Source organism: Macaca thibetana, chromosome 14 (assembly GCF_024542745.1).
Source record: "Macaca thibetana thibetana isolate TM-01 chromosome 14, ASM2454274v1, whole genome shotgun sequence".
Lineage (NCBI taxonomy): Eukaryota > Metazoa > Chordata > Mammalia > Primates > Cercopithecidae > Macaca > Macaca thibetana.
The window spans coordinates 65,491,812-65,518,868 of NC_065591.1; the positions used below are offsets into that span (position 1 = coordinate 65,491,812).

A 27,057-nucleotide genomic window follows, 5' to 3' on the forward strand; every position below is an offset into this window, starting at 1 on the left:
ATCTCGGCTCACTGCAACCTCTGCCTCTCAGGTTCAATCGATTCTCCTGCCTCAGCCTCCCGAGTAGTTGGGATTACAGGCACCCGCCACTACACCCAGCTAATTTTTGTATTTTTAGTAGAGACTGGGTTTCACCATGTTGGCCAGGCTGGTCTTGAACTCCTGACCTCAGGTGATCCACCCGCCTTGGCCTCCCAAAATGCTGGGATTACAGGTGTGAGCCACCACACCTGGCCAGATCACTAACTTTCAAGGATAGGATGCCTGGGTAAAATGGGCAGTTTTCCTAGTTGAGGCCAGCAGATTCCTCAGCTTCATGTTTTTGTCCCTTTCCTCTGGCTGAGGATGACTTGTTCCTCCACCACGGAAGCCTGGAAGTGGCCAGCTGTGGATTCTGAAAAGGTATGTTTTAGACACATTCAAACAAATCTAGGTATTTTGGTCACTCAGATACTAGCAATGCTGAGGCCCCTGGGTCCCCTCTGTTTCTAGTGTACTTAAGGAAAGCTTTCTGAGCCTGTATTGGGTGTGCCTAGAACTAATCCTGATGGAGAGACACTGCATACAGAGGTAGCCAATGTGTCTTGTGCTTGTTTAATCTGTACTTTGATCTCTTTGTGAATTTTTGTTTTCATGTGTCTGATCTTCCCACAATCTGAAATGATTCATTTGACTATAATAATCCCTCTGGAATAACTTTCATTCTCAGACATTTCAGCTCATTTTAGAAAATCAGCTCACCATTGAGTGTCCAGGATCTGAAGAATGAAAACCCTTCAAAAGATAGCTGCTGACAGGGAAGAACCCCTGCTACCTCCTCTGCTTGCTTTAAGTCCTTGCTGAGCGAGAAGGGAGCCCCAGCATTTTCTACAGGAAAATATAAGGATTCAATCTGGACTTGCTTCAGTTCTTTTCGGGTTTCTGAAGTCAGCAGCTCAAGGACTTAGTCTGGCAACTTTATGGAGAGAGGGTGGGAGGAGTATCTTCTTAGTCATGTAGTAAAACGCATTGCAGTGCACCTTTGTACCGAGCACAAGGCCAAGTCCCCAGCCAAGGACCTTGAAAGGAAGAGCTAAACTATGAGTCTGCCCTAGGCCTAGCCAAGAGAGGCATCAAGCCAAGAGGTCTCTCCACTCATCCCTGGCACCAAGCCTCTAAGCAGAGGCAACCCAAAGCTGCCAGAGTTAGATCCTATAGGGACAGGTATGAACCACCTTAAAGTCCAGCTCCTAGACTGTGGGCTGCAAAGCTGAGACTAAAGAAAAACATACCAATCTATATCACTGTGGGCAACTTGCACTAATTAATTGCAAAAAGTTAATTTCCTTTTTGCAAAGTGCTGACAAAAGCAAAGTAATATTTACACAGTCAATGTGGTTACTCACTACTGTGTGTTAAGCACTGCACTGGGCACCAGATGCTTGTGAGAGTAGAGTAGAAAACAACCTAGGCTTTAGAGCAAGACATGCTTGGGAGTCTGATCCCCAGTCTGAGTTTTATTTCCTCATCTAAAGGAGAGCGAATGCCATGTTCAGAGGATTAGAAATTAGATTAGATAATGTAACTCAGGACAGTCACTAGCACACTTAATAGTGATGATGGTAATAGCTAATGTTCACTGAACACTTACTATGTGCCAGATGCTGTTCCTAGGCTAAACCAATATTTAACTCAATCTTTCAACAATCCTATGAGGAAGGCCTATATTAGTTTTGAGGCTTGTGAAAAAGGTACTATATTTGCATTTTTACACAGGTAAAAACAGATCCTGAGATGTTAAGTAACTTGTCCAAAGTCACAAAGCTAGTAAGTGGCATAACTAGGATATGAAGGCAGCACATCATTGGGATTGAGAGCAGGCTCTGGAACCAGACTGTCTGAGTTAAATGCCCAATAAATTTTAACACTTTTTATTATTAGCTACATATGTTTCGTTCCCTCATTTATTTGGCTTATGACATACGAATTATCCCCATTTATCTGAGGGAACAGGCTTGGATGGCAAGAGTCCTCTTTGCCTGATCAAATACATTCTGTGATCCACCCCATGCTTAACTCCCTATTAGAGCCACTGTCCTCCAAAACATGCTTGCTCCACTTAGCTGGTTTGGAAGCCATCCTTCCTGCTAAAGAGGCCTTTTATGCTTCTCTCTGTTGCTATCACCCCCTCCTCCATAGCCTACTATTTTTACTCACACAAAATACACACATTCCTATTGTAAAAGATTTGAATACACAGAGTCCTTACTGATGGAAATTGACAATTGGGACCATTTACTAGTATAAACAATGCTGCAATGAACCTAATAGTATATATGTCTTATAAAAATACATTTCTGGGCCGGGCACGGTGGCTCAAGCCTGTAATCCCAGCATTTTGGGAGGCCGAGACGGGCGGATCATGAGGTCAGGAGATCAAGACCATCCTGGCTAACACGGTGAAACCCCGTCTCTACTAAAAAAATACAAAAAAACTAGCCGGGCGAGGTGGCGGGCGCCTGTAGTCCCAGCTACTCGGGATGCTGAAGCAGGAGAATGGTGTAAACCCTGGAGGCGGAGCTTGCAGTGAGCTGAGATCCAGCCATTGCACTCCAGCCTGGGCAACAGAGCAAGACTCCGTCTCAAAAAAAAAAAAAAAAAAAAACCAAAACAAAAAAAAACACCTTTCTGGCCAGGCACAGGGGCTCATACCTGTAATCCCAACACTTTGAGAGGCTGAGGTGGGAGGATCACTTGAGCCCAGGAGTTTGAGACTAGCCTGGGCAACATATTGAGACCTCATCTCTACCAAAAACAAAAACGAAATTTCTCTGATTATCCATGATGTAGAGCATATTTATAGTTTCCTATGTTTTGTGGCTTGTTCACTTTTTTTTTTGAGATGGAGTCTCGCTCTGTCACCCAGGCTGGAGTGCGGTGGCAGGATCTCAGCTCACTGCAACCTCTGCTGCCTCCTGGGTTCAGGCAATTCTCCTGCCTCAGCCTCCCAAGTAGCTGGGATTACAGGCACATGCCTGGCTAATTTTTTTGTTTTTAGTAGAGACAGGATTTCGCCATGTTGGCCAGGCTGGTCTCAAACTCCTCATCTCAAGTGATCCACCCAGTTCTGCCTCCCAAAGTGTTGAGATTACAGGCGTGAGCCACTGCGCCTGCCTTATTTGTTCACTTTTCTATCCAACTATGTGCTTCTTAGTGGCTTCCAGGTACTTTTTATTCTGGATGGTAATCTTTTCTGCTATAATTTACAAATAGGTAATGTCTACTTCATCTTTATTATTTATTTATTTATTGAGACAGTCTCACTCCATCACCCAGGCTGGAATGCAGTGGTGCAATCTTGGCTCACTGCCATCTTTACCTCCCAGGTTCAAGTGATTCTCCTGCCTCAGACTCCCAAGTAGCTGGGATTATACTCAGCATGCACCACCATGCCTGGCTAATTTTTTTGTATTTTTAGCAGAGATGGGGTTTTGCCACGTTGGCCAGGCTGGTCTTGAACTCCTGACCTCAAGTGAGCCACCATGCCTGCCCTACTTCATCTTTAAAAGTTCAACTCAACTCATCCCTTCTCTTCTTTGAGATTCTTGCTGAAAACTCCAGTGCACACTGCTTGTTTTCTCTGATGAATCAGCAGTGAGCACACACACATAGCAATTTGTCTTTATAATTTGCCTGGTTATCCCCTTCAGCCAGAAATAGGATTGTTCTTTAAACTCCTATCTTCTCCCCTCTTTTCTCTTTACTTCTTCCCCAGATACTGGCATGAAGGATCAAAGCAAATTTTAAGGCCTACTATACCTCAGATTTGGGCTTCTAATAGATCGATCCTGAAGCAATATTTGTTACTGTCTGGGTGTGGTGGCTCATACCTGTAATCCCAGCACTTTGGGAGGCTGAGGAGGGTGGATCACTTGAGGTCAGGAGTTCGAGACCAGCCTGGCCAACATGGTGAAACCCTGTTCCCTACTAAAAATACAAAAATTAGCCGCGTGTGGTACTGCTTACCTGTAGTCCCAGCTACTTGGGAGGCTGATGCAGGGGGATCACTTGAATTTGGGAGGCAGAGGTTGCAGTCAGCCCAGATTGCACTATTGCACTCCAGCCTGGGCGACAGAGCAAGACTCCATCTCAAAAAAAAAAAAAAAAAAAAAAATAGAATAGAATGGAAGAGTTTTGTTGAAGAAACATGAGAATTGATATGCAACTGTTTTGAATCAGAAAACACAACCTACTAAAAGGGGGAGTTATTCAGCTCCAGCAAATTGTTAAGAGGGAATAAAAGTCAATGTTAACAGCTTTTCCACTTTTTAAAAGCTGAAAATCTGTATTTTAGTGTTAAATATACTTTAAAAATGTTAGCCCAACTTTGTGTGTTTGTTGGGTTGGGAGCAGGTTAAAGCCAGACTCGGTATCTGTTAATTCAACAGAATCTAGCATTTAATAGGTACTCAATATTTAAATAATTAGCTGGGTGTGGTGATGCACACACCTGTGGTTCCAGCTACTTGAGAGGCTTAGGTGGGAGGATGGCCTGAGCCCACTGAGGATGCAGTGAGCCCTGATTGCACCACTGCACTCCAGCCTGGGCAACAGAGACTCCGTCTCAAAAAAACAAAACAAAAACATATTTGAATAAAAAGTTTCCCCATTTGCTTTCTTCCTTCCACTAAACTGACTGAAACATCCAGAACAAGTGATGAAAGAGAAAAGCACTAATCAGGTAATCAATTTACCATTAGATTGTGAATTTAATTTAAAATAAAATGTCCCTAAAATCATCTCAGTACTTGGCACACTGACCCAAGATGTGGGGTGGGGGAGCATCCCTCACCACATTCTTTGTTTTCCTGGCAAATACTGGTGGAACAAGACAGCTGCGGATGTGTGAGATCTGACCACGAACATATGACAGCTGTTTGTGCCAGTCACGTCTAAACCCATGGCTCTCAACTCCAGATCCAAAAACTATCCCCATGTTTTATACCTCCCACACCCAGCATTTAGGATTTCTTCCTCTATAATCCTGCTGGGTGCTGATCTTGGCAGGGCCATCTACTGGGGATAGGTGGTTTGAGGTCTCAGTGGTGGGCACTGGCTTGTTCTTTCCTCCTCTGCAGCTCCTCTCGCCGCCTCGACTGCTGTTCACTCATGCAATCCTTGAACGCCTGCACCTGTGGCTGGCATTGCCTCCAGTCCTGGTGCTGGGCCATGCACTCCTGCACTGCAAAGTGGGAGGCAGCACAGCCAGAGCGGGAGATCAGCTGGTCCAGCGGGTCCTCCTCCTCATCCTCCTTCTTCACCCGTTGGGTCCAGGTATGGCCTTGAGGGGCTGAGGTTGACATCCTGGGGATGGGGAGTCTATAGAACATTAACAGAGACAAGGTTAGAGTGGGGATATAATATGTAAGGTTCCTAGATTATAAATAGCACTGACCAGACTGCACCGTTTAGCCTGTTTATGTCTCCCGTGGGAGACTCGAAGCTTGCAGACAGATGCTTGTGTTTTGTTTTGTTTTGTTTTTTAAGGGTGTCTTGCTTTGTTGCCCAGGCTCACTGTAGCCTCCATCTTTAGGGATCAAGCAATCCTTCCGCCTCAGTTCCTCCCCAGCCAGAGTAGCTGGGACTGCAGGTGTGCACCACCACACTCAGCTAATTTTTTTGATTTTTTGATAGATACAAGGTTTTTCCATGTTGCTCAGCATGGTCTCAAAACCCTGGGCTGAAGCGATCCTCCTGCCTTGGCCTCCTGAAGTGCTGAGATTACAGGTGTGAGCCAACTGTGCCCAGCTGATGTTTGTCTTGATTTACCTTTGTGCCTCCAGCACTAGGCCTAGCTGAGAGCAGGCCTGCAAAGTGGTTTGAACTGAATGAGATAAACCATGTGAGAATGCTTGACATAACATTCAATAAGTTCAATGGATTTTGCTATTGGAATATTAATTAGGTGAAATGTCATCTTTTTAGATAAGCTATCTCTGATCTACCTAAAAAGAACTAAACTTTCAGCTAGGTACGATGGCTCAAACCTGTAATCCTAGCATTTTGGGAGGCTGAGGAAGGAAGATCCCTTGAGCCCAGGAGTTTGAGACCAGCCTGGGTTATGGCAAGACCTCATCTCTACAAAAAAATTTTAAAATGACTGGGTACGGTGGCTCACGCCTGTAATCCCAGCACTTTGGGAGACTGAGGTGGTTGGATTACCTGAGGTCGGGAGATCAAGACCAGCCTGACCAACATGGAGAAAGCCTGTCTCTACTAAAAATACAAAATCAGCCAGGCATCGTGGCGTATGCCTGTAATCCCAGCTACTCAGGAGGCTGAGGCAGGAGAATCGTTTGAACCCGGGAGGCGGAGGTTGTGGTGAGCCGAGATCACACCACTGCACTCCAGCCTGGGGAACAAGAGCGAAACTCTGAGGCCTCAAAAAAAAAAAAAAAAAAAAAAAGAAAGAAAGAAAGAAAAAAAATTTAAAAATTAGCTGGGCATGGTGGCACACACTTGTAGTCCCAGGTTCTCAAGAGGCTGAAGAGGGAGAATCCCTTGAGCCCAGGAGTTGAAAGGCTGCAGTGAGCTATGATGCTGCCACTATACTCCAGCTTAGGTGACATGGTGAGACCCAGTTTCAAATAAATAAATAACTGTTCTTCTTTTATCCTGCTAGTCTTATTCTATGCTGAAGAACAAAGTTTAAAAAGTGAAAGAGGCTGGATGTGGTGGCTCACATCTGTAATCCCAACACTTTGGGAGGCCGAGGCAAGTGGAGCACGAGGTCAGAAGTTCAAGACCAGCCTGGCCAAGATGGTGAAACCCCATCTCCACTAAAAATATAAAAATTAGGTGGGCACGATGGCAGGTGCCTGTAATCCCAGCTACTTGGGAGGCTGAAGCAGGAGAATCGCTTTAATCCAGGGGACAGAGGTTGCAGTGAGCCAAAGATTGCACCACTGCACTCCAGCCTGGGTGACAGAGTGAGACTCCGTCTCCAAAACAAACAAACAAAAAAACAAAGTGAAAGGGTGCCCAAATATGGGTAGGTTTTGGCACATGGGAAGGATAGAAAGAGCTCAGTGTGGCTGTAGCATACACCATGCAGAAACCTGGCCTCTGCATCTATAAGGTGAGATGGCTTTGTAAACTATACAAAAATGTGAGATGTATTTATTTGCCCAAACTCTCATGCCCATCTGCATCAGAACACTCAGCAGAAAGCAGCATACAGAAGGAACTTAAGATCTGAAGAGAAATGACTTCAGCCTTTGCAAAAATTTCACCATGATGGGCTGTAAAGAAACTAGAAGGACTCCTTATTACCTTTACTGTGTCTCTCATTCACTCAACCAATGATTAAGTACCTATCATGTACCAGGCACTATGCTAGTGCTGAGGATTCAAGAGTGTCTAAGTCAGTTAAGTTCCTGGCTTCATGGAGTTTACAACCTAGACAAGGAGACAGGGCAGTTTACTATGCAGTGTACAGATAGCGAAGACTGGGACCACAGTGGAGGGATACCTAATCCAGACAAGGGCAGGAATAGCAGGGAAGGCTTCCTAGAGGAAGTGATTTCCAAGCTGAAACTTGACATATGGAACAAAAGTTAGCCAGAGACGGGAAAACTATTTTTGGTCAATGGAAGAGCAGGTGGTTGAGATAGAATCTGATACATGAGAGAAAAAAAAAAAAGTTCAGTGATGGGAAAATAGAGTATCAGAACAAGACAATATTAAACTGGTGGGCTTTGTAGGACATAGTAGGGAATTTAAGACTTTTTATTCTGAGGGCAATGGGGAAGTCACAAGAGGGAGTCAGGCACTTTACACAACTCATTTGCCTTGGAGGCAGTATAACTTAAGCAGGAGGGGGAAAATGGGCTTTGAAACAGACTCGGACCTAGCTTTGTCACTGCCTCATTTGGTGTCCTTGGACACGTCATTTGATAACCTCTCTGGAAACACAGAGATGAAGCTGGGTGCCATGGCTCACGCCTGTAATCCAGCACTTTGGGAGACTGAGGCTGCAGGATGGTTTGCGCCCAGCCTGGGCAACACTGCGAGCCGTGATCATGCCACTGCATCCCAGCCTGGGTGACAGCGGGAGACCCTGTCTCAAAAAAAAAAAAAAAAAGATAAGGTTTGTAAGGAGGCTAGTACGTCTAAAGAGTTCAATAAATGATAGTTTTCTCTTCCTAAACAGGCCAGCAGCAAATAATTTAGAGAAAGAACAGTGGAATGGAAAGTGCCTTGGATCCTAAACCAAGAGATCCGTATTCGAATCCCAGCACTACGCCTTACTATGTAAACTTTTTCATTTTAGTTTCCCCATTAATAATATTTAATTCGCACAATAGAATGAAGATTAACGAATGAAAAGTGCTTGGGCTACAACAGGACTCAGTAAATGCTACTGTACTCTCCTCTCACCACCTTCTGGCTTCAGTCTCCGGAGTAAAATGAGGACGACCCCTGCTCAGAGATCAGGGTAGGCTAGATGGTTGGCAGCTGGATCGTGGAGGCTGGCCTAAACTAGGAAGTCATGGAAAGGATCTTAAAGCAGAAAAATGTTGGCAGCCACGAGGCCTGAAGCGCCTCAGGGGCATCGCGGACTTTGAACTTTGAGGACGCATGCGCGCGCGCGGCCGCTAATCGCTGCACCTTTGGGCCCGCAACGCCTTCTGAAGAACGCGGTATGCGATGCTCACCGAATAGGTGGGAGAAGAGGGCCCGAACACACGCTCCTACGCAGCGGGTTGAGCTTCGCGGGCGGTTGAGGGTCCTCTGTCCATCCTTCCGGGAACCAGCCCCTCGTGTGGAGCGCGCACACGGAAGGGGCGGGGAACGTGAAAAAGGCACGTTTTCATTGGTGGCCTCTCGGTGTTGAGCCCACCCTCTGTCCTCGCCGCACCCTTCTCGGGGACCCACTTCCGGGACGGGGCGGAAGAGGTGGGCTGGTGGAGGCGGGGTCGAGATGGCGGCGCCTTTGAGGATTCAGAGCGACTGGGCGCAAGCCCTAAGGTGAATCCAGGCCCAGAACAGAGTCAGAGGAGGAGGGTAGTGGATGTTGCTTTTGCGTCAAGGAAAGCCATGCCTGGTCCAGGATATCAATAGGGGTTACTTCATCAATTGTTGAGGGATATGGAGGGAATAGGGTCCGGAAAAAGAAGTCTCAAACCCGTATGGTCATTCTCTGAAAAGCTATCCCCAGGTCAAGGGAGCACATGAGTTGTGTGATCCCCGCGTCAGAATTAGTATCAGTGAGTTGGAGAAAGACAGGGGTACTGGAAGGCAGGAAGGCTCTTGGCCAAGCAGTCATTTAGCAAATATTGATTAGTCGTCAGTTATTTCCAGAAGTCCCTGTACTCACCACTACTTTGTGCATGTGATGGAACCTTTGTATTCTCCTAGGCCCCTTAATGCTATATTGGGCATACTGGACGATACTATTAAGGAAACTAACACTATGTCCAGGCCCCGTACTGGATGCTTGGTGGAGCTCAGATGTATACTCTAAATATAAGTGATGGTTCCTGCTCTTAAGAAGCTGACATCCAAGCCGGGTGCGGTGGCTCATGCCTGTAATCCCAGCACTTTGGAAAACTGAGATTGGTGGATCATTTGAGGTCAGAAGTTCAAGACCAGCCTGACCAACATGGTGAAACCCTGTCTTTACTAAAAATACAGAAATTAGCCGGGTGTGGGAGTGGGCACCTATAATCCCAGCTACTCTGGAGGCTGAGGCAGGAGAATCGGTTGAACCCAGGAGGTGGAGGTTGCAGTGAGCTGAGATTGCACCACTGCACTCCAGCCTGTGTGACACAGCGATACTCATCTCAAAAAAAAAAGAAAAGCTGAAATCTTAAGTAGGAATACACAGCCAACTATTCATTCATAAAACGTTTATTGATCTTATACTGTGCCAGTTGTTTCTCTAGGAATCAGGATGGATATAGCAGTGCCATATTTGTCAACTGCTACTGCTAATAAGGGTTTTTCAAATTGAAACAATGGTGAAGATGAATGAAACAGCCTTCTGCATTTAAGAAATTTTCACCTTACTAAATTTATACCTTACTTAATTTAGGTGGGCTAAAATACAGACTAGTTGCTGGTACACAGAATGTGATAAGTAGTAAAGAACAATAACATGAAGTTCCACTAGGTACCTATAAGAAAGTACAGCACCAGAATCAGAAGGCTTAACTTGCCCAAGATCATGCATCTCATCAAATGATAGAGGGTTACTGTCAACCTAGATGTTTCTGTCTTAAAAGCATAGACCCTTTCCATTAGACCCTAAAAGTGCTAGGGTGAAGAGATCAGGATTTGGATGATTGGGCAGGTGCCGAAATAATAAAAGGAATCTTGTTTGGTTATTGTGAGAGTTAATGATTGTATATGGAAAGTGCTTAGCACAGGGCTTGGTTTACAATAATCCTGATAAATATCTAATTAGATAACCTTGATTTTTCAAAGTGAGCTCACTGTTGATGGATGAGCATTAATTTAACCAACAGATATCTATTCATTAAATAGTTAATCCACAAATACTTCTTGAACAAATAAAGTTTGTCTGTCTTAGAATGATCTATACCTGATGAGAGGTTGAACTAGCTCATGTCTAAGTACTGTGACCAAACTGGAGGTTACATGACCTTCTTTCTTCCCTTGTAACTATGGGATCCTGTTCAACTTTGGGTGAGCCTAATTAAGCTTTTGTCTTTCTTCATAGGAAGGATGAAGGGGAGGCCTGGCTGAGCTGTCATCCCCCAGGTAATACCCTATATGCTGTCACTTTAAAGAAGAAGGATTATTATCCTTAAAAGAAAGCTTCCTATTTTCTCTTGGCCCAGCCTCCTTATATAATACTCATAGTCTGCAAATATGCTTGACCAGTCAGTACTGTATAGCTAACACCCCAACTCCTCCATTCCAAGGGAAGGCCTTCAGATTGATTTTCCATTTGAAAGCCACAGACTTATTCATGGAGACATTGTTGATGCATCTTAATTAATCACTTACCCTGTGCTGTTGTATTCTAAGCACTTCTGCAGCTTTAACTGGGATCTTCTTGATGATAATTTCTAGATCTATAGCTCCAGCCCTGACTTCTCCATGTTCAAACAGAGATTGATCAGTTGTTTGCTGGAGATTTCTGCTTAAAGGTCTCACTGTCACCTTAAGTTACTTGACTTACTGAAGTCCAAAACCAAGCTGAGTACATTTGTTGTCAAGTGAGTTCTCTTTCTTGATTTTCTCATTTCTTAAGTTACCATCATTTTTCTAGGCACCAGAGTGAAAAACCTAGTTATTTGACCCTGCCATATCCAGGAAGCTCCCAAGTCTTATCAGTTTTTCTTTTGAACAACACTCTTTATTTCATTCACAGGATTCTTTTCAAATTGGTAACGAATGTGGTACCATTCTAAAACAAATCAACCTTCCTTCTAAATTCTGTGAGAAAGTTTTGTTTTGCTGATTATCTTTCATTTCAAATGCTGCTGATATATTGTATTTCTATGAGAAATAAAGTTTTGGCCAGGCACAGTGGCTCACACCTATAATCCTAGCACTTTGGGAAGCTGAGGCAGGAGGATCACTTGAGCCCAGGAGTTCGAGACCAGCCTGGGAAACAAAGTGAGACGCCCATCTCTATAAAAAATAATAATAAAAAAATAGGCATAGTGGCATGCTTGTATAGTCCCAGCTACTTGGCAGGCTGAGATAGGAGGATCTCTTGAGCTCAGGAGGTTGAGGCTGCAGTGAGTTACAATTGAACCATTGCACTCTTGCCGGAGTGACAGAGTGAGACCCCATCATTTAAAAAAAAAAAAGATTATTGTTTATATCAGTGGAATAAAGGACTGACTTTATAGTGTTGTGACTTGCCAATCATCTTAAAGTATAAGGCCAGATGTGGTGGCTCACACCTATCATCCACCATTCTGGAAGGCCAAGATGGAGGATTGCTTGAGACCAGCTTGGGGAACATAGGGAGACCTTGTGTCTACAGCAAATAAAACTAGCTGGGCATGGTGTTGGGTGTCTGTAGTCCCAGCTACTCAAGAGGCAGAGGTGGGAGGATTGCTCAAGTCCAACAAGTCAAGGCTGCAGTGAGCTGTGATCATGCTACTGGATCTCCTACCCTGATCGGGTAGCCGTGATCATGCTACGTGATCTCCTACCCTGGACCAGAAAGTGAGACCCTGTCTCTAAAAAAAGAAACACACACACAAATATACAAATATATATATACACACACATACATACACATATATACATATATATGTAACATAAAAATTCAAGGACAATACTGTATTTTATTTTACCTATTTTATTGTGCTTAATTATGTTCAAAAATCCTATTCTAACTGCTTGAGCTAGGATTGTGCCACTGTACTCCAGCCTGAGAGACACAGCGAAACCCTGTCTCAATTAAAAAATAAAAATAAAAAAAATTAAAAAGCTGGGCACAGTGGCTCTACTAAAAAAAAATACAAAAAATTAGCCAAGCATTGTGGCGGGTGCCTGTAGTCCCAGCTATTCATGAGCCTGAGGCAGGAGAATGGCATGAACCCAGGAGGCAGAGCTTGCAGTGAGCCGAGATCATGCCACTGCATTCTAGCCTAGTCGACTGAGCAAGACTCCGTCTCAAAAAAAAAAAAAAAAAAAAAAAAAAGCTGGGCACGGTGGCTCACGCCTGTTATCCCAGCACTTTAGGAAGCCATGGTGAGCGGATCACCTGAGGTCAGGAGTTTGAGACCAGCCTGGCTAACATAAAACCCTGTTTCTACTAAAAATACAAAAAATTAGCCGGGCATGGTGGTGCTGCCTGTAATCCTAGCTACTCAGGAGGCTGAGGCAGGAGAATCGCTTAAACCCATGAGGTGGAGGTTGCGGTGAGTGGAGATCGCGCCATTGCATTCCAGCCTGGGTAACAAGAGTGAAACTCCGTCTCAAAAATAAATAAATAAATAAATAAAAGTTAAAAAAAATACACAAAAGACCTACATTTTATTTTAACTAAAATATATAAACATACATTAAAATTCACCATCTCTTCATTAGTCCACTGATTATTACAAGGACCTTGGCTTTCTTATAATAAACCATAACCGAAAGGCACCGTTTCTTTAAAGCAAGGCAAATCTTTACTTACGCTAAAAAAGCAATCTAAGAGCAAAATGTCAACTGGGGTTTATATTTTTTTAGATCTTTTCCCTAACATTTTGCATTTATCTTGCCCATACATACTATTAAAGCAGTTTTTTTAAACAGAGTCTTGCTCTGTCACCCAGGCTGGAATGCAGTGGCATGATCTCAGCTCACTGCAACCTCCAGTCCCGGGTTGAAGCGATTCTCGTGCCTCAGCCTCCTGAATAGCTGGGACTACAGGTGCATGTTACCATGCCCACCTAATTTTTGTATTTTTAGTAGAGACGGGATGTCACCATGTTGGCCAGGCTGGTCTTGAACTCCTGACCTCAAGTGATCCTCCTGCCTTGGCCTCCCAGAGTGCTGGGATTATAGGCATGAGCCACTGCCCCTGGCCTAAAACAGTTTTTAAAAAAATTATCAAGTCTTTACAAGCAACAAACTTAGTTTTGTTTTGTTTTTAATTACCAAGCTACCTTCAACAACCAAGGAGTTTTTTGTTTGTTTGTTTGTTTTTGAGATGGAATCTCACTCTGTTGCCCAGGCTGGAGTGCAGTGGCGCAGTCTCGGCTCACTGCAACCTCCGCCTGCCAGGTTCAAGTGATTCTCCAGCTTCAGCCTCCCAAGTAGCTGGAACTACAGGCGTGTGCCGCCATGCCTGGCTAATTTTTTGGTTTTTTTTTTGTTTGTTTGTTTTTTTGAGACGGAGTTTCGTTCTTGTTGTCCAGGCTGGAGGCTGGAGTGCAATGGCACAATCTTGGCTCACTGCAACCTCCACCTCCCAGATTCAAGCAATTCTCCTGCCTCAGCCTCCCGAGTAGCTGGGATTACAAGCATGTGCCACCATGCCTGGCTAATTTTGTATGTTTTTTTTTTTTAACAGAGACACGGTTTCTCCATGTTGGTCAGGCTGGTCTCGAACTCCCAACCTCAGGTGATCCATCCACCTCAACCTCCCAAAGTGCTGGGGTTACAGGCATGAGCCACCGCGCCCGGCAATTTTTTGTATTTTTAGTAGAGACGGGGTTTCACCGTGTTAGTCAGGATGGTCTCCATCTCCTGATCTTGTGATCCACTCACTGTAGCCTCCCGAAGTGCTGGGATTACAGGTGTGAGCCACCGCACCCGCACTTTTTTTTTCTTTTTTGAGGGTAACTTGTAGGCTCAGTTTTCTTTATGAATTGGAGTTAATGATGTCAACTCTTAAGGAGGAGGATGGTTTTTGTTTTTGTGTGTGTTTATTTTTATTTTTATATATTATTTATTTATTTATTTATTTTTGAGTTGGAGTTTCGCTCTTGTCGCCCAGGCTGGAGTGCAGTGGTGTGGTCTTGGCTCACTGCAACCTCCGCCTCCTGGGTTCAAGCAATTCTTCTGCCTCGGCCTCCCAAGTAGCTGGGATTGCAGGCATGTGCCACCACGCCTGGCTAATTTTTTTTTTTGTTTTTTTTTTTGAGATGGAGTCTCGCTCTGTCGCCTAGGCTGGAGTGCAGTGGCACGATCTTGGCTCACTGCAAGCTCTGCCTTCTGGGTTCATGCCATTCTCCTGCCTCAGCCTCCTGAGTAGCTGGGACTACAGGCACCCGCCACCACGCCCAGCTAATTTTTTTGTATTTTTGGTAGAGACAGGGTTTTACTGTGTTAGGCAGGATGGTCTCGAACTCCTGACCTTGTGATCCACCCACCTCGGCCTCCCAAAGTGCTGGGATTACAGACGTACTGTGCCTGGCCTATTCTTATTTTTTTGAGACAGAGTCTCGCCCTGTTGCTCAGGCTGGAGTACAGTTACGTGGTTATGGGTCACTGCAGCCTTGATCTCCTGGGTTCAAGAGATCCTCCCACCTAAGCCTCCTGAGTAGCTGGGACCACAGCCATGCACCACCATACCCGGCTAATTTTTTAAATTTTTTGTGGAGACAAGGTCTCACTATGTTGCCCAGGCTGGTCTTGAACTTCTGTGTTTATTTTTTAATGCATAGGGTTTCACTGTGTTTCCCAGGTGCTGAATTTGAACTCCTGTGCTCAAGTGATCCTTTCTCAGCCTCCCAAGTAGCTGAGACTCTAGGTGTGATCCACCATCTTGTTTCTTGTTTTTGTTTTTAAATAACAGCTTTATTGAGATAAAAATGTGTGCTATCTATGTGCTAGTTGCTTTACATATATTATTTCTAGTATCACTCCCCCCCCCCCAAAAAAAGTCTATACCCGTTAACAGTAACTTTCCACCCCCCAATCCTAGCAACCACTAGTTTACTTTCTATCTCTATGGTTTTGCCTACTTTGGACATTTCATATAAATGGAATCATAAAATACGTGGCCTTTTGTGTGACTTCTTTCACTTAGCATAATGTTTCTTTTTTTTTTTTTTTTTGAGAGTCTTACTCTGTTGTCTAGGCTGAAGTATAATGACGCAATCTCAGCTCCTCATTGCAACCTTCACCTCCCGGATTCAAGTGATTTTTGTGCCTCAGCTTCCTGAGTAGCTGGGATTACAGGCACCTGCCACCACACCCGGGTAATTTTTGTATTTTTAGTAGAGACGAATGAGGTTTCGGCATGTTGGCCAGGCTGGTCTTGAACTCTTGGCCTCAAGTGATCTACCCACCTCGGCCTCCCAAAGTGCTGGGATTACAGGCAACTTAGTACAATGTTTCTATTTGTTGTTTTTATCAGTACTTCATTCCTTTTTGTGGCCCAGTAATACTCTGTTGTATGGATACACTATATTTTGTTTATCCATTCATCAATTGACGGACATTTATTTCTAGGTTTTGGCTATTATGAGGGAAGGAGATTTTGATGGCAGGATAGATGGCATGAGAACCGGCTGCTGTGGGGAATGGGAGAGGTGAAAGGATTACAAAACTGCTGAGTTTAGAAACATGAATTGGATTGGTGACAATTGGCAGTTGTGTCCTTTTCTGGAGCAGTGCTCAGCAGCCTGCTGTAGGAATGTAGAAGGTGAGTGGTTGGATTGATCCCAGTTCTGCTATTATATAGAGAAAACCAAGGCTGAGGTCATTTTAGTGACTTCACAAATATAGAGAAGTCAGCTGGGCAGGGTAGCTCACCCTGTAATCCTACCACTTTGGGAGGCTGAGGCAGAAGGATTGCTTGAGCCCAGTAGTTCGAGACCAGTCTGGGCAACAGTCTCTACTAAAAATAAAAAAAAATAAAAAATAAAAAATTGGCCGGGCGTAGTGGCTTACGCTTGTAATCCCAGCACTTTGGGAGGCTGAGGCGGGTGGATCACGAGGTCAGGAGATCGAGACCATCTTGGCTAACACGGTGAAACCCCTTCTCTACTAAAAAAAAATGCAAAAAATTAGCTGGGTGTGGTGGCGGGCGCCTGTAGTCCCAGCTACTTGGGAGGCTGAGGCAGGAGAATGGCGTGAACCCAGGAGGCGGAGCTTGCAGTGAGCCGAGATCACGCCACTGCACTCCAGCCTGGGCGACAAGAGCGAGACTCGGTCTCAAAAAAAAAAAAAAAAAAAAAAAGTTGGGCATGGTGGCATGCAGGCTACTCAGGAAGCTGAGGTGGGAGAATCACTTGATTCCAGGAGACAGAGGCTGCAGTGAACCATGATCATGCCACTGCACTCCAGCCTGGGTGACAGAGTGAGACCCTGTCTCAAATATTTAAAAAATACATATATATATATATGTACATCCACAAATGTAGAGAAGTCATTGAGTGATTGGTTGAAATGATGCACTATGAGGGCCAGACTTCTTAAGGCAGTTGGTAAACACAGTAGGGAATTATGGAGTGGGATACAAAGTGAAGTTCCTTCAGTTCTGTTTTTGTGGCATCTTTCTGAAATAGTGCTTCATGATACTTCCCTGTGAAAAGCATCTTTACTAGGTCTTCTGTAGGCCAAACTTCTACCCTAGACTTGAGTTTCTCTGGGATTTATCCCTTAAGTATCATTTCCATGACTGCTATTACCAAACTGGTGTATTAATTGATGACTCCTTCCCTCTTGTTTTTTTTTTTTCTTTTATTATTTTTTTTTGAGATGGTGTCTCACTCTGTCACCCATACTGGAGTGCGATGGCATGGTCTCAGCTCACTGCAACCTCCGCCTCCCAGGTTCAAGCGATTCTTCTGCCTCAGCCTCCTGAGTATCGTACCTGGGACTACAGGCGTCTGCCACCAAACCTGGCTAATTTTTGTATTTTTAGTAGAGATGAGGTTTCACTGTGTTGGCCAGGCTGGTCTTGAACTCCTGATGTTGTGATCCACCCACCTTGGGCTCCCAAAGTGCTGAGATTACAGGCGTGAGCCACCATGCCCAGCCGACTTTCTTTCATTCTTGATATGCTCCTCCTTAATTTGGAGTTTTCTTTCCCTTATTTTCTTCCTAGCCAGCTCCTATCTTTCTTTGAGGATCCTACGCAAGTCCTATACTCTCTAGAAAGAGCTCCCGGCCGGACGTGGTGGCTTACGCCTGTAATCCCAACACTTTGGGAGGCTGAGGTGGGTGATCACCTGAGGGGAGGAGCTCGAGACCGGCCTGGCCAATCTGGTGAAACCCCGTCTCTGCTAAAAATACAAAAATTAGCCAGATGTGGTGGCAGGCGCCTGTAATCCCAGCTACTTGGGAGGCTGAGGCATGAGAACTGCTTGAACCCAGGAGGTTGAGGTTGCAGTGAGCTGAGATCGCGCCATTGCACTCCAACCTGGGCGACACTAATGAAACTCCATCTCAAAAAAAAAAGCCCTCCCACTCTTACGTGAATCCATGGTGATTTCTACTTCTCTCTTCTGTAACTTCAGTTTGGTTCAACATTTATTTACTGAATAATAAATGAATGTAGCACCCTGGTAGACTCAAGGACTTCACAGTCTGTTGGGCAAGTCAGGCATGTAAACAGTGTGTTATATGGGCTGTTTTGGACATGAATATATAAGGTGTAGAAGAAGAATGGAAACAGTTTTTAACTTCATTTTATCATCTGCGTGTGCTTATGTGTAGGATAATATCTTACTTGGCCCATATCTCTGCAAAATCAGTATTCTACTTAGGCAAATTTTACAGGTTACTGAAGCTTAATTCTTTACTGTGTATTATGTGTATATACTGTGGATAAATACATGTATGCATATTGATCTTCACCTTTCATCCTGGAAGAATTACATTTCACAGCCAGTTACATCAGGTAGAGATCACTCTAGCAGCCCTCTCTACAAATGCTGTTTCAAATCACTAAATCTTTGTTCTTTTTTAGTCTTGAAAATGTGTTTTAGTCAGGTCGGGTGCAGTGGCCCACACCTGTAATCCCAGCACTCTGGGAGGCCGAGGCGGGCGGATCATGAGGTCAGGAGATTGAGACCATCCTGGCTAACATGGTGAAACCCCATCTCTACTAAAAATATAAAAAATTAGCTGGGTGTGGTTGCAGGTGCCTATAGTCCCAGCTACTCAGGAGGTTGAGGCAGGAGAATGGCGTGAACCCAGGAGGCGGAGGTTGCAGTGAACCGGATCACGCCACTGCACTCCAGCCTAGGTGACAGAGCGAGACTCCATCTCAGACCAAAAAAAAAAAAAAAATAGAATATGTATTTTAGTCTTGAAAGTGTATTCCCTTTCAAATTAGAGTTGCCTAGTGCTATAGTTTGGATATTTGACCCCTCCAAATCTCATGTTGAAATTTAATCCTCAGTGTTGGAGGTAGGGCCTAACGGGGGGTATTTTGGGTCACGGGGGCAGACGCCTCATGAATAGATTAATGTCCTCCCTGGGGAGTGAGAGTGACTGAGTTCTCTCTCTGTTCTTTCCTGAGAAAGCTGATTGTAAAAAAGATCCTGGTATCTCCCTCCTCTCTCTTACTTCCTCTCTCACCATGTGATCTCTGCACACACTGGCTCCCTTCTCCTTCTGCCATGCGTGGAAGCAGCCTGAGGCTCTCATCAGAAGCAGATGCTGGTGCCATGCTTCTTGTACAGTCTGCAGAACCGTGAGCCAAATAAACCTCTTTTCTCGTAAATTACCCAGCCTCAGGTATTCCTTTATAGCAACACTAAACAGACTAAGACACCTAATCTAATTCTCTTTTTACTTCACCTGACTTTTAACACAGGTACCTGTTTTTCTTTCATGGGCCAATTTCATGGGTTTACTATTTATACAGATGCCTGAATTGGGTCTTCAAAGAGAAAAATATTAAATTTTTCTTATTTTTTGAGACATGCTTTTTTTGTACCATATAGGGAAACCGTCTTTGTATGGCAGCCTAACTTGTCAAGGAATTGGCCTAGATGGCATCCCAGAGGTTACAGCTTCAGAAGGATTTATTGTGAATGAAATAAGCAAGGTATGTTTTTATATCTTCTAGATGGCATGATATTTAAAACTATGGTAGTACCCATACATCTACTTTAGATATTTATACGATTATCGTGTATCTCCACTTCATTTATATGAGAATCATAGTTTTTGCTGCCTGTGTTAATAGTTTTCTTTTTCTCATGTAGTTACATATACTTTTAAGTGCCATCAAACTTCCTCTTACTTCCCTTATATCAGTTCTGATAATGCAAGATGTATGTGTAATTTAAAATTTTCTAGTAGCCACATTATAGAGATAAAAGTAAATGATGAAATTGATTTTTGTTTTGTTTTGTTTTTTGAGATGGAGTCCTGCTCTGTTACCCAGGCTGGAGTGCAATGGCACGATATTGGCTCACTGCAACTGCTGCCTCCCGGGTTCAAGCAATTCTCCTGCCTCAGCCTCCTTAGCAGCTGGGATTACAGGCACCCGCCACGACGCCCAGCTAATTTTTGCATTTTTAGTAGAGATGGGGTTTCATCATGTTGGCCAGGCTGGTCTTGAACTCCTGACCTCGTGATCCACCTGTCTTGGCCTCCCAAAGTGCTGAGATTACAGGCATGAGCCACCACGCCTAGCCGAAATTGATTTTAATAATATATTTGATCTAACCCAGTATACCTAAAACATTATTTCAACCTGTAAATGCTACTAAAAATTATTAGAGAGATTTTACATTTATTTTTCTTATTAAGTCTTCAAAACTCCATGTATATTTTACTTTTACAGCCTATTTCAGACTCTAATTTTTATTAGAAATACTTGATCTGTATTTAGGTTTTATAAAATTTACAGTTGAAAACATATGCCTATATCCAAGTAGTTCTCAGTTGCCTGATATGGCTGTTACCTACTACACTGAACAATGTAGCCTTATAATCCATATCTGTTGAGGCCTTGATGAAGAGTCTACATTAATAGTACTTAACAGTTTTTCTTGTTTGTCTTTGAGGTGAGTATATGGGTAAGCAAAGCATTGGTGCACCCATGATTTGCCTCTCCCTACTAATTCTGACTGCTGCAGTTAGTATGCTGTGATGAGATGATTCCCTAAGGGTGGACCAACCTTTTGTTTCATTTTTCATTTTTTGTGTAATTAAACTTTTTAGTTATAAAAATACTTTGGATATACTTACAAGAATAGAGAATACTTCATTTTTCATATAAGATTTTTAGCAAATGTTCATTCATTCCCTAAGGTGAGATGATTCCTTAAGGGCGGACCAGCCTTTTGTTTCATTTTTCTTTTTTTGTGTAATTAAACTTTTTAGTTATAAAAAATATTTTGGGGCTGGGCGCAGTGGCTCAAGCCTGTAATCCCAGCATTTTGGGAGGCCGAGACGGGCGGATCACGAGGTCAGGAGATCGAGACCATCCTGGCCAACATGGTGAAACCCCATCTCTACTAAAAAAATACAAAAAAACTAGCCGGGCGAGGTGGCGGGCGCCTGTAGTCCCAGCTACTCTGGAGGCTGAGGCAGGAGAATGGCGTAAACCCGGGAGGCGGAGCTTGCAGTGAGCTGAGATTGCGCCACTGCACTGCAGCCTGGGCGACAGAGTGAGACTCCGTCTCAAAAAAAAAAAAAAAAAAAAAAAATTTTGGGTATACTAACAAGAATAGAGAATACTTTGTTTTTTACATAAGATTTTTAGCAAATGTTCATTCATTACTCTCTTTGGGCCAGGTAATAGGCTACATGTTATTTTATATTTCATATTTGTTTTTCATAAACAGCTATGGGTATTATAGGTGTCAGAAGATCTAAGTCTTAGTTAATTCTGACACTTATTAGCTATGTGATTTTGGACAAATAACTTAGTTCTCTGGGTCTCAGTTTCCTCATCAATAAAGCTGAGATCATAATCTACCTCCTAGAATGGTTAATGGGGAATGAGACTGCATGTGGATGAATCTATAAAATACTACAAAAGTTAGTTTTGGTTGTTTTACCATGACAATCCTGTGGGATTGGCATTTAAAATTTCCATTTTGCAGATAGGCAAACAAACTCAGAGAGGTTAATTAATCTCTAATAATCAAAGACAGACTGTATGCTGGCATTGAAACCCAGTTCTGTTGATTCCAAGTTTAGCACTACCATGCAAGCCTACGTTTTTCTCAGGTGTTTTTGCACAGCCTAGATGCTGACTTCTTTCTTCCCTTCATACTCAGACCTGGATACAGTCCTTATCACTTCAAACATGATTGCTAATTTTTGCTGTGAACCTGCTGGGTGGGTTCAGACAGTAAGTGCTTATAGTTGAACATTCATTTGTTTCCTAACTGCCATGAGTCACTTTGCTATTTGATATTGCTACATTGTTCTCTTAAACAGTAGATCTGTCATTGTGCTTAAATGTCTAACCCTGGAGGATAAAAATGTTTGACTTAGAATTTTATCTTAGTGCAGCATACTCACATTTTTTCCACTTGAATTTTGTCTGTTCTGATCTCTCTTGCAGTTTTTCTTTAAAATATTTTCATTAACAGCATGATTGTCCACTGCTAATATTGGAAGATATTTTAACATTTATCTTCCTTCATAGTCTGTTTGTGGATCAAAGGTTGATTTGCAAGATTGCAAAGTAGGAGAAAAGAACTGATTATTGAAATCTGTCACATAGCTCCAAAGAAAGGAAGTCTTCTGAGAGCTAACCCAATTCTTACAGAGGCCCAAACACTAAGCTTTTGAAACTCCTTGCATCCTTGCTAGCGTGAATATTCAGCCAAGAGAATTTAGCTGACACTTTAGTTTCTGGTACAAAAGGTAGTTCCAAATCCAGGCAAGCACTCTTGTAGCTATATGGGCTTTGTCACGCAGTTAGAAGCAAAAACTCATTTAAAGAAAGGCCTGCGGGCAGCCAGGCATGGATATGCTGGCTAAGAAAGTGCTGTTTGTGTAGATAGTCTAATTGTCATTTTAAAGGAGTAGATCTGTAAAGAACATACTGATTCAATGATGAGAATATTTTGACTTTGAAACCGTTCTTTCTAATGAACTGTGAGGACCTGTGCTTGTTGGATATAAGGAGATTCAGAAAATTTTGATTACTGAAGTCATTTTCATTGTCCTGAAGAATGACCAGAGACTTGGCCGGGCGCGGTGGCTCATGCCTGTAATCCCAGCACTTTGGGAGGCCGAGGTGGGTGGATCACGAAGTCAGGAGATCGAGACCATTCTGGCTAACATGGTGAAACCCCGTCTCTACTAAAAATACAAAAAAAAAAAAAATTAGCCAGACGTGGTGGGCGCCTATAGTCCCAGCTACTCAGGAGGCTGAGGCAGGAAAATGTTGTGAACCCGGGAGACAGAGCTTGCAGATCGCGCCACTGCACTCCAGCCTGGGCAACAGTGGGAGACTCCGTCTCAAAAAAAAAAAAAAGAATTACCAGAGATTTTGAAGTACTACTACAGAAGAGATAAAAGGTTAGGGGTCCTTTGGTGAGTGTAGCTCCTCAATTCCTTATAGGAGATCTATACTTAGGTGATAGTATTGGTATTATGCTGGTTAGAGTAAGGGGCTGTCATATTGCAAGAGTCCTTGAGGGAGAGTTTACCAAGCCTTTTTTTGGAGACAGAGTCTCACTCTGTTGCCCAGGCTGGAGTGCAGTGGCACAACCTTGGCTTACTACAAGCTCCGTCTCCCAGGTTCACAACATTATCCTACCTCAGCCTCCGAGTAACTGGGACTACAGGCGCCCGCTACCAAACCAGGCTAAATTTTTTTGTATTTTTAGTAGGGATGGGGTTTCACTGTGTTAGCCAGGATGGTCTTGATCTCCTGACCTCGTGATCCTCCCGCCTAAGCCTCCCAAAGTGCTGGAATTAGAGGCGTGAGCCACCGCGCTCAGCCACCAAGCCTTTTTTTTAACCTCTACACATGCTACCTCGAAACACCAATATTCTTATCTAAAATGGTTACAGATGGCCTTTAGCAAGTCATGTCTCCTGAATCTAACATCTAGTTCTAAGCATACTTTCCTAATATGCCACCAGTGTTATCTTCCTATAGTAGTTGAAAGACAGGTGGTAATGACTAGGTAGAACACATGGGGCATCAAAATATAACTGTGTTACAATAACCAGTCTATGCACATGTACAGTCAATTTAAGTCTAAGCAGGGAGTAGGCACTGCAAGCCTGACCCAGCCCTATACATTTTATGGGTGTACCATAATTTACTTTACCAATTTCATCTGGTCATTGTAAATGTCAGTAGTCTAACATTCTCTCTAAAAGTTCTTATAGACAGCAAGTTTACTTTTAGACTTGTCTTTTAAGACCTAGGCTTGGGAGCTGGTGCTGAGTTTCCTTATATCTCTTTATGTCCTCTTCCGCTGATCCTGTTCCTTGCCCCACTGCCAGTTGAGAGTATTGGTATTAGATTTTCTTCTTAAAACTAATGCTCTAATGCTTGTTGGTTGTATCATACTGCTTGTCTGTCTTCTGTGCAGCAGTTTATTTCAACATAAAAAGATAATGGCATCTTAGCGATACCAAATTACACTGTAGCCCTCAGCAGTTTAAAAGGACTGCTGATCTATAGGGGAGGGATAGTTTTGTGGGGTGGGAAAGGAGGATGAGAGAGGGTACACAGAGAAGATGAGAATGTCCTGTAGTCCTAATGTTTTCTTTAAGAGGCTTTAATTATAATACACTGGAGGAGTTTTACTGACAAATCTCATCTTTTCCTCTTTGTTTAGAAAAGCATTCATATTTCATGTCCAAAGGAAAGTGCATCTTCTAAGTTTTTGGCACCATATACTACTTTTTCCAGAATTCATACAAAGAGTGTAAGTATTTTGATAAAATGAAGAGAAAATGTAATAGCATGTTAATTTTTCATTTTATTTGCTTGTCTGGTGCTATAAACATATTCAAAGTTAATATGTCTTTCATTTAGTTTGCATTGTAAGATGATACAGCTGATGAAGTGTGATGTGTTTGGCAAAACTGGTACTCGAGTCTACATACAGTATGTGTTCAGATCTACTCACTGGTAATCTTAGAGATTATATCAAATTTCCTTGTATGTGTTTTAGGAGAGTTAGCAGCTTTCAGATAATGATATAATACTTGATGCTTGGCTAGGTGCAGTGGTTCACACCTGTAATCCTAGCACTTTGGGAGGCAGAGGCAGGAGGATCACTTGAGGCCAAGAGTTTGAGACAAGCCTGGGCAACAGAGTGAAACCCTGTCTCCACAAAAAAACAAAAATTAGCTGGGTGTGGTGGCACATACCTGTAGTCCTAGCTACTCAGGAGGCTGAGGTGGGAGAAATTTTTGAGCCCAGGAGTTGGAGGCTGCAGTGAACTGAGATTATGCCACTGTAGTGCAGCCTGGACTCTGTCTCCAAAAAATAAATAAATAAAAATAAATTTGTAATAGTTGATGCTTACATAATAATGCTGCTGCTCATATTTTATTCCTTTTCCTATAGGACAGGGACATTTTCTCAAAATTTCAAATATACCATGTTGAGGAATAATTTTTAAAGGTCTTTGTAATAAAGCCTTTTCTACCATGGGCTTCTTGGAAGCAGAAGTGAGAAATTGGTAGATAAAACTGATTATATTGAAGCCATTCACTTCTTACTGTTTGGTACATTTTTTTTTTTTTTTTTTTTTTTTTTTTTTTGAGACGGAGTCTCGCTCTGTCGCCCAGGCTGGAGTGCAGTGACCGGATCTCGGCTCACTGCAAGCTCCGCCTCCCGGGTTTACGCCATTCTCCTGCCTCAGCCTCCCGAGTAGCTGGGACTACAGGCGCCCGCCACCTCACCCGGCTAGTTTTTTTGTACTTTTTAGTAGAGACTGGGTTTCACCGTGTTCGCCAGGATGGTCTCGATCTCCTGACCTCGTGATCCGCCCGTCTCGGCCTCCCAAAGTGCTGGGATTACAGGCTTGAGCCACCGCGCCCGGCCGGTACATTTTTTAAAAGAGTGATTTTTGGCCAGGCACGGTGGCTCATGCCCATAATCCTAGCACTTTGGGAGACCGAGGTGGGTGGATCACTTGAGCTCAGGAGTTTGAGACCAGCCTGAGCAACATGGTGAAACCCTGTCTCTACAAAAAAATACAAAAATTAGCCAGACATGGTGCCACGTGCCTGTAGTTCCAGCCACTCTGAATGCTGAGGTAGGAGGATTGCTTGAGCCCAGGAGGTCGAGGCTGCAGTCAGCCATGTTCATGCCACTGCACTCCAAGCTGGGCAACAGAATGAGACACTACCTCAAAAAAAAAAAAAAAAAAAGGCCGGGCGCTGTGCCTATCACCTGTAATCCCAGCACTTCGGGAAGCTGAGGCGGGCAGATCACGAGGTCAGGAGATTGAGACCATCCTAGCTAACATGGTGAAACCCCGTCTCTACTAAAAATACAAAAAAATTAGCTGGGCGTGATGGCGGGCCTGTAGTCCCAGCTACTTAGGAGGCTGAGGCAGGAGAATGACGTGAACCTGGGAGGTGGAGCTTGCAGTGAACCGAGATCGCGCCACTGCACTCCAGGCTGGGGGACAGTGCGAGACTCCATCTCAAAAAAAAAAGAAAAAAAGAGCTCTTTTTTACCCTTATTACAAAACAAATATATACTTAGTGATGAAAATTTAGGACATGTAAAAAAGTGAGAATCACTCGTGTTTCTATATCCTAAAGGTAACTGTTAGGAACTTCTGCTGTATATCCCTTTTAAATAATAATCATAGTAGTAAAGGTCACATTTATTGATTGCCTACTATGAGCCAGCACCATGGCAACTTTGCATATCATTATTTTACTTAATACTCTGTCTTTTCCTTTTTTTTTTTTTTTTGAGACGGAGTCTCGCTCTGCCACCCAGGCTGGAGTGCAGTGGCCGGATCTTAGCTCACTGCAAGCTCCGCCTCCGGGGTTGATGCCATTCTCCTGCCTCAGCCTCCCGAGTAGCTGGGACTACAGGCGCCCGCCACCACGCCCGGCTAGTTTTTTTTGTATTTTTTAGTAGAGACGGGGTTTCACCGTGTTAGCCAGGATGGTCTCGATCTCCTGACCTCATGATCCGCCCGTCTCGGCCTCCTAAAGTGCTGGGATTACAGGCTTGAGCCCCCGCGCCCGGCTGTCTTTTCCTTAAATATTTTACCAAAATGGGTTTTTACATTACATGCCATTTTGTAACTTGCTTTTTGTTTTGTTTTGTTGTGTTTTTGTTTTGTTTTTTCATTTTTTTTGAGATGGGAGTCTCACTCTGTTGCCCAGGCTGGAGTGCTGTGGCATGATCTTAGCTCACTGCAAGCTCTGCCTCCTGGGTTCACGCCATTCTCCTGCCTCGGCCTCCTGAGTAGCTGGGACTACGGGCGCCTGCCACCATGCCCGGCTAATTTTTTTTTTTTTTGTATTTTTAGTAGAGACGAGGTTTCACCATGTTAGCCAGGACTGTCTCGATCTGCTGACCTTGTGATCCTCTTGCCTCGGCCTCCCAAAGTGCTGGGATTACAGGCGTGAGCCACCGTGCCTGGCCTATAACTTACTTTTTATTACATAATTATATGTCCATTATTCTATGCTGTCTTTCAATGTATTCTTCTGAGAGTTGCATGGTATTCT

General features: G+C 43.6%; 2 protein-coding genes across 5 annotated transcripts in view; one reads left to right on the forward strand and one right to left on the reverse strand.

Moving 5' to 3' along the window:
• PAAF1 (proteasomal ATPase associated factor 1) overlaps positions 1-27,057 on the forward strand; it is a 108,139-nt gene that overhangs the window by 47,078 nt on the left and 34,004 nt on the right. For 2 of the 4 annotated variants that reach the window (XM_050756260.1, XM_050756261.1), the window contains exons 1-4: positions 8,937-9,009; positions 10,724-10,764; positions 19,362-19,465; positions 24,186-24,275. In XM_050756260.1, coding sequence (XP_050612217.1) covers positions 8,963-9,009; positions 10,724-10,764; positions 19,362-19,465; positions 24,186-24,275 — 282 coding nt within the window. In that variant the 5' untranslated portion in view covers positions 8,937-8,962. Of the gene's footprint in view, positions 1-8,936; positions 9,010-10,723; positions 10,765-19,361; positions 19,466-21,104; positions 21,728-24,185; positions 24,276-27,057 lie in introns of those variants that run through there. The other 2 variants (XM_050756257.1, XM_050756258.1) reach the window with 2 other exon arrangements.
• LOC126935281 (cytochrome c oxidase assembly factor 4 homolog, mitochondrial) lies at positions 4,719-8,876 on the reverse strand. Its single transcript, XM_050756538.1, has 2 exons — positions 8,697-8,876; positions 4,719-5,358 (listed from the first exon to the last, which is right to left on the reverse strand). Exon 2 carries the CDS (start codon positions 5,340-5,342, stop codon positions 5,079-5,081), a length of 264 nt encoding a protein of 87 aa, XP_050612495.1. The 5' UTR covers positions 5,343-5,358; positions 8,697-8,876; the 3' UTR covers positions 4,719-5,078.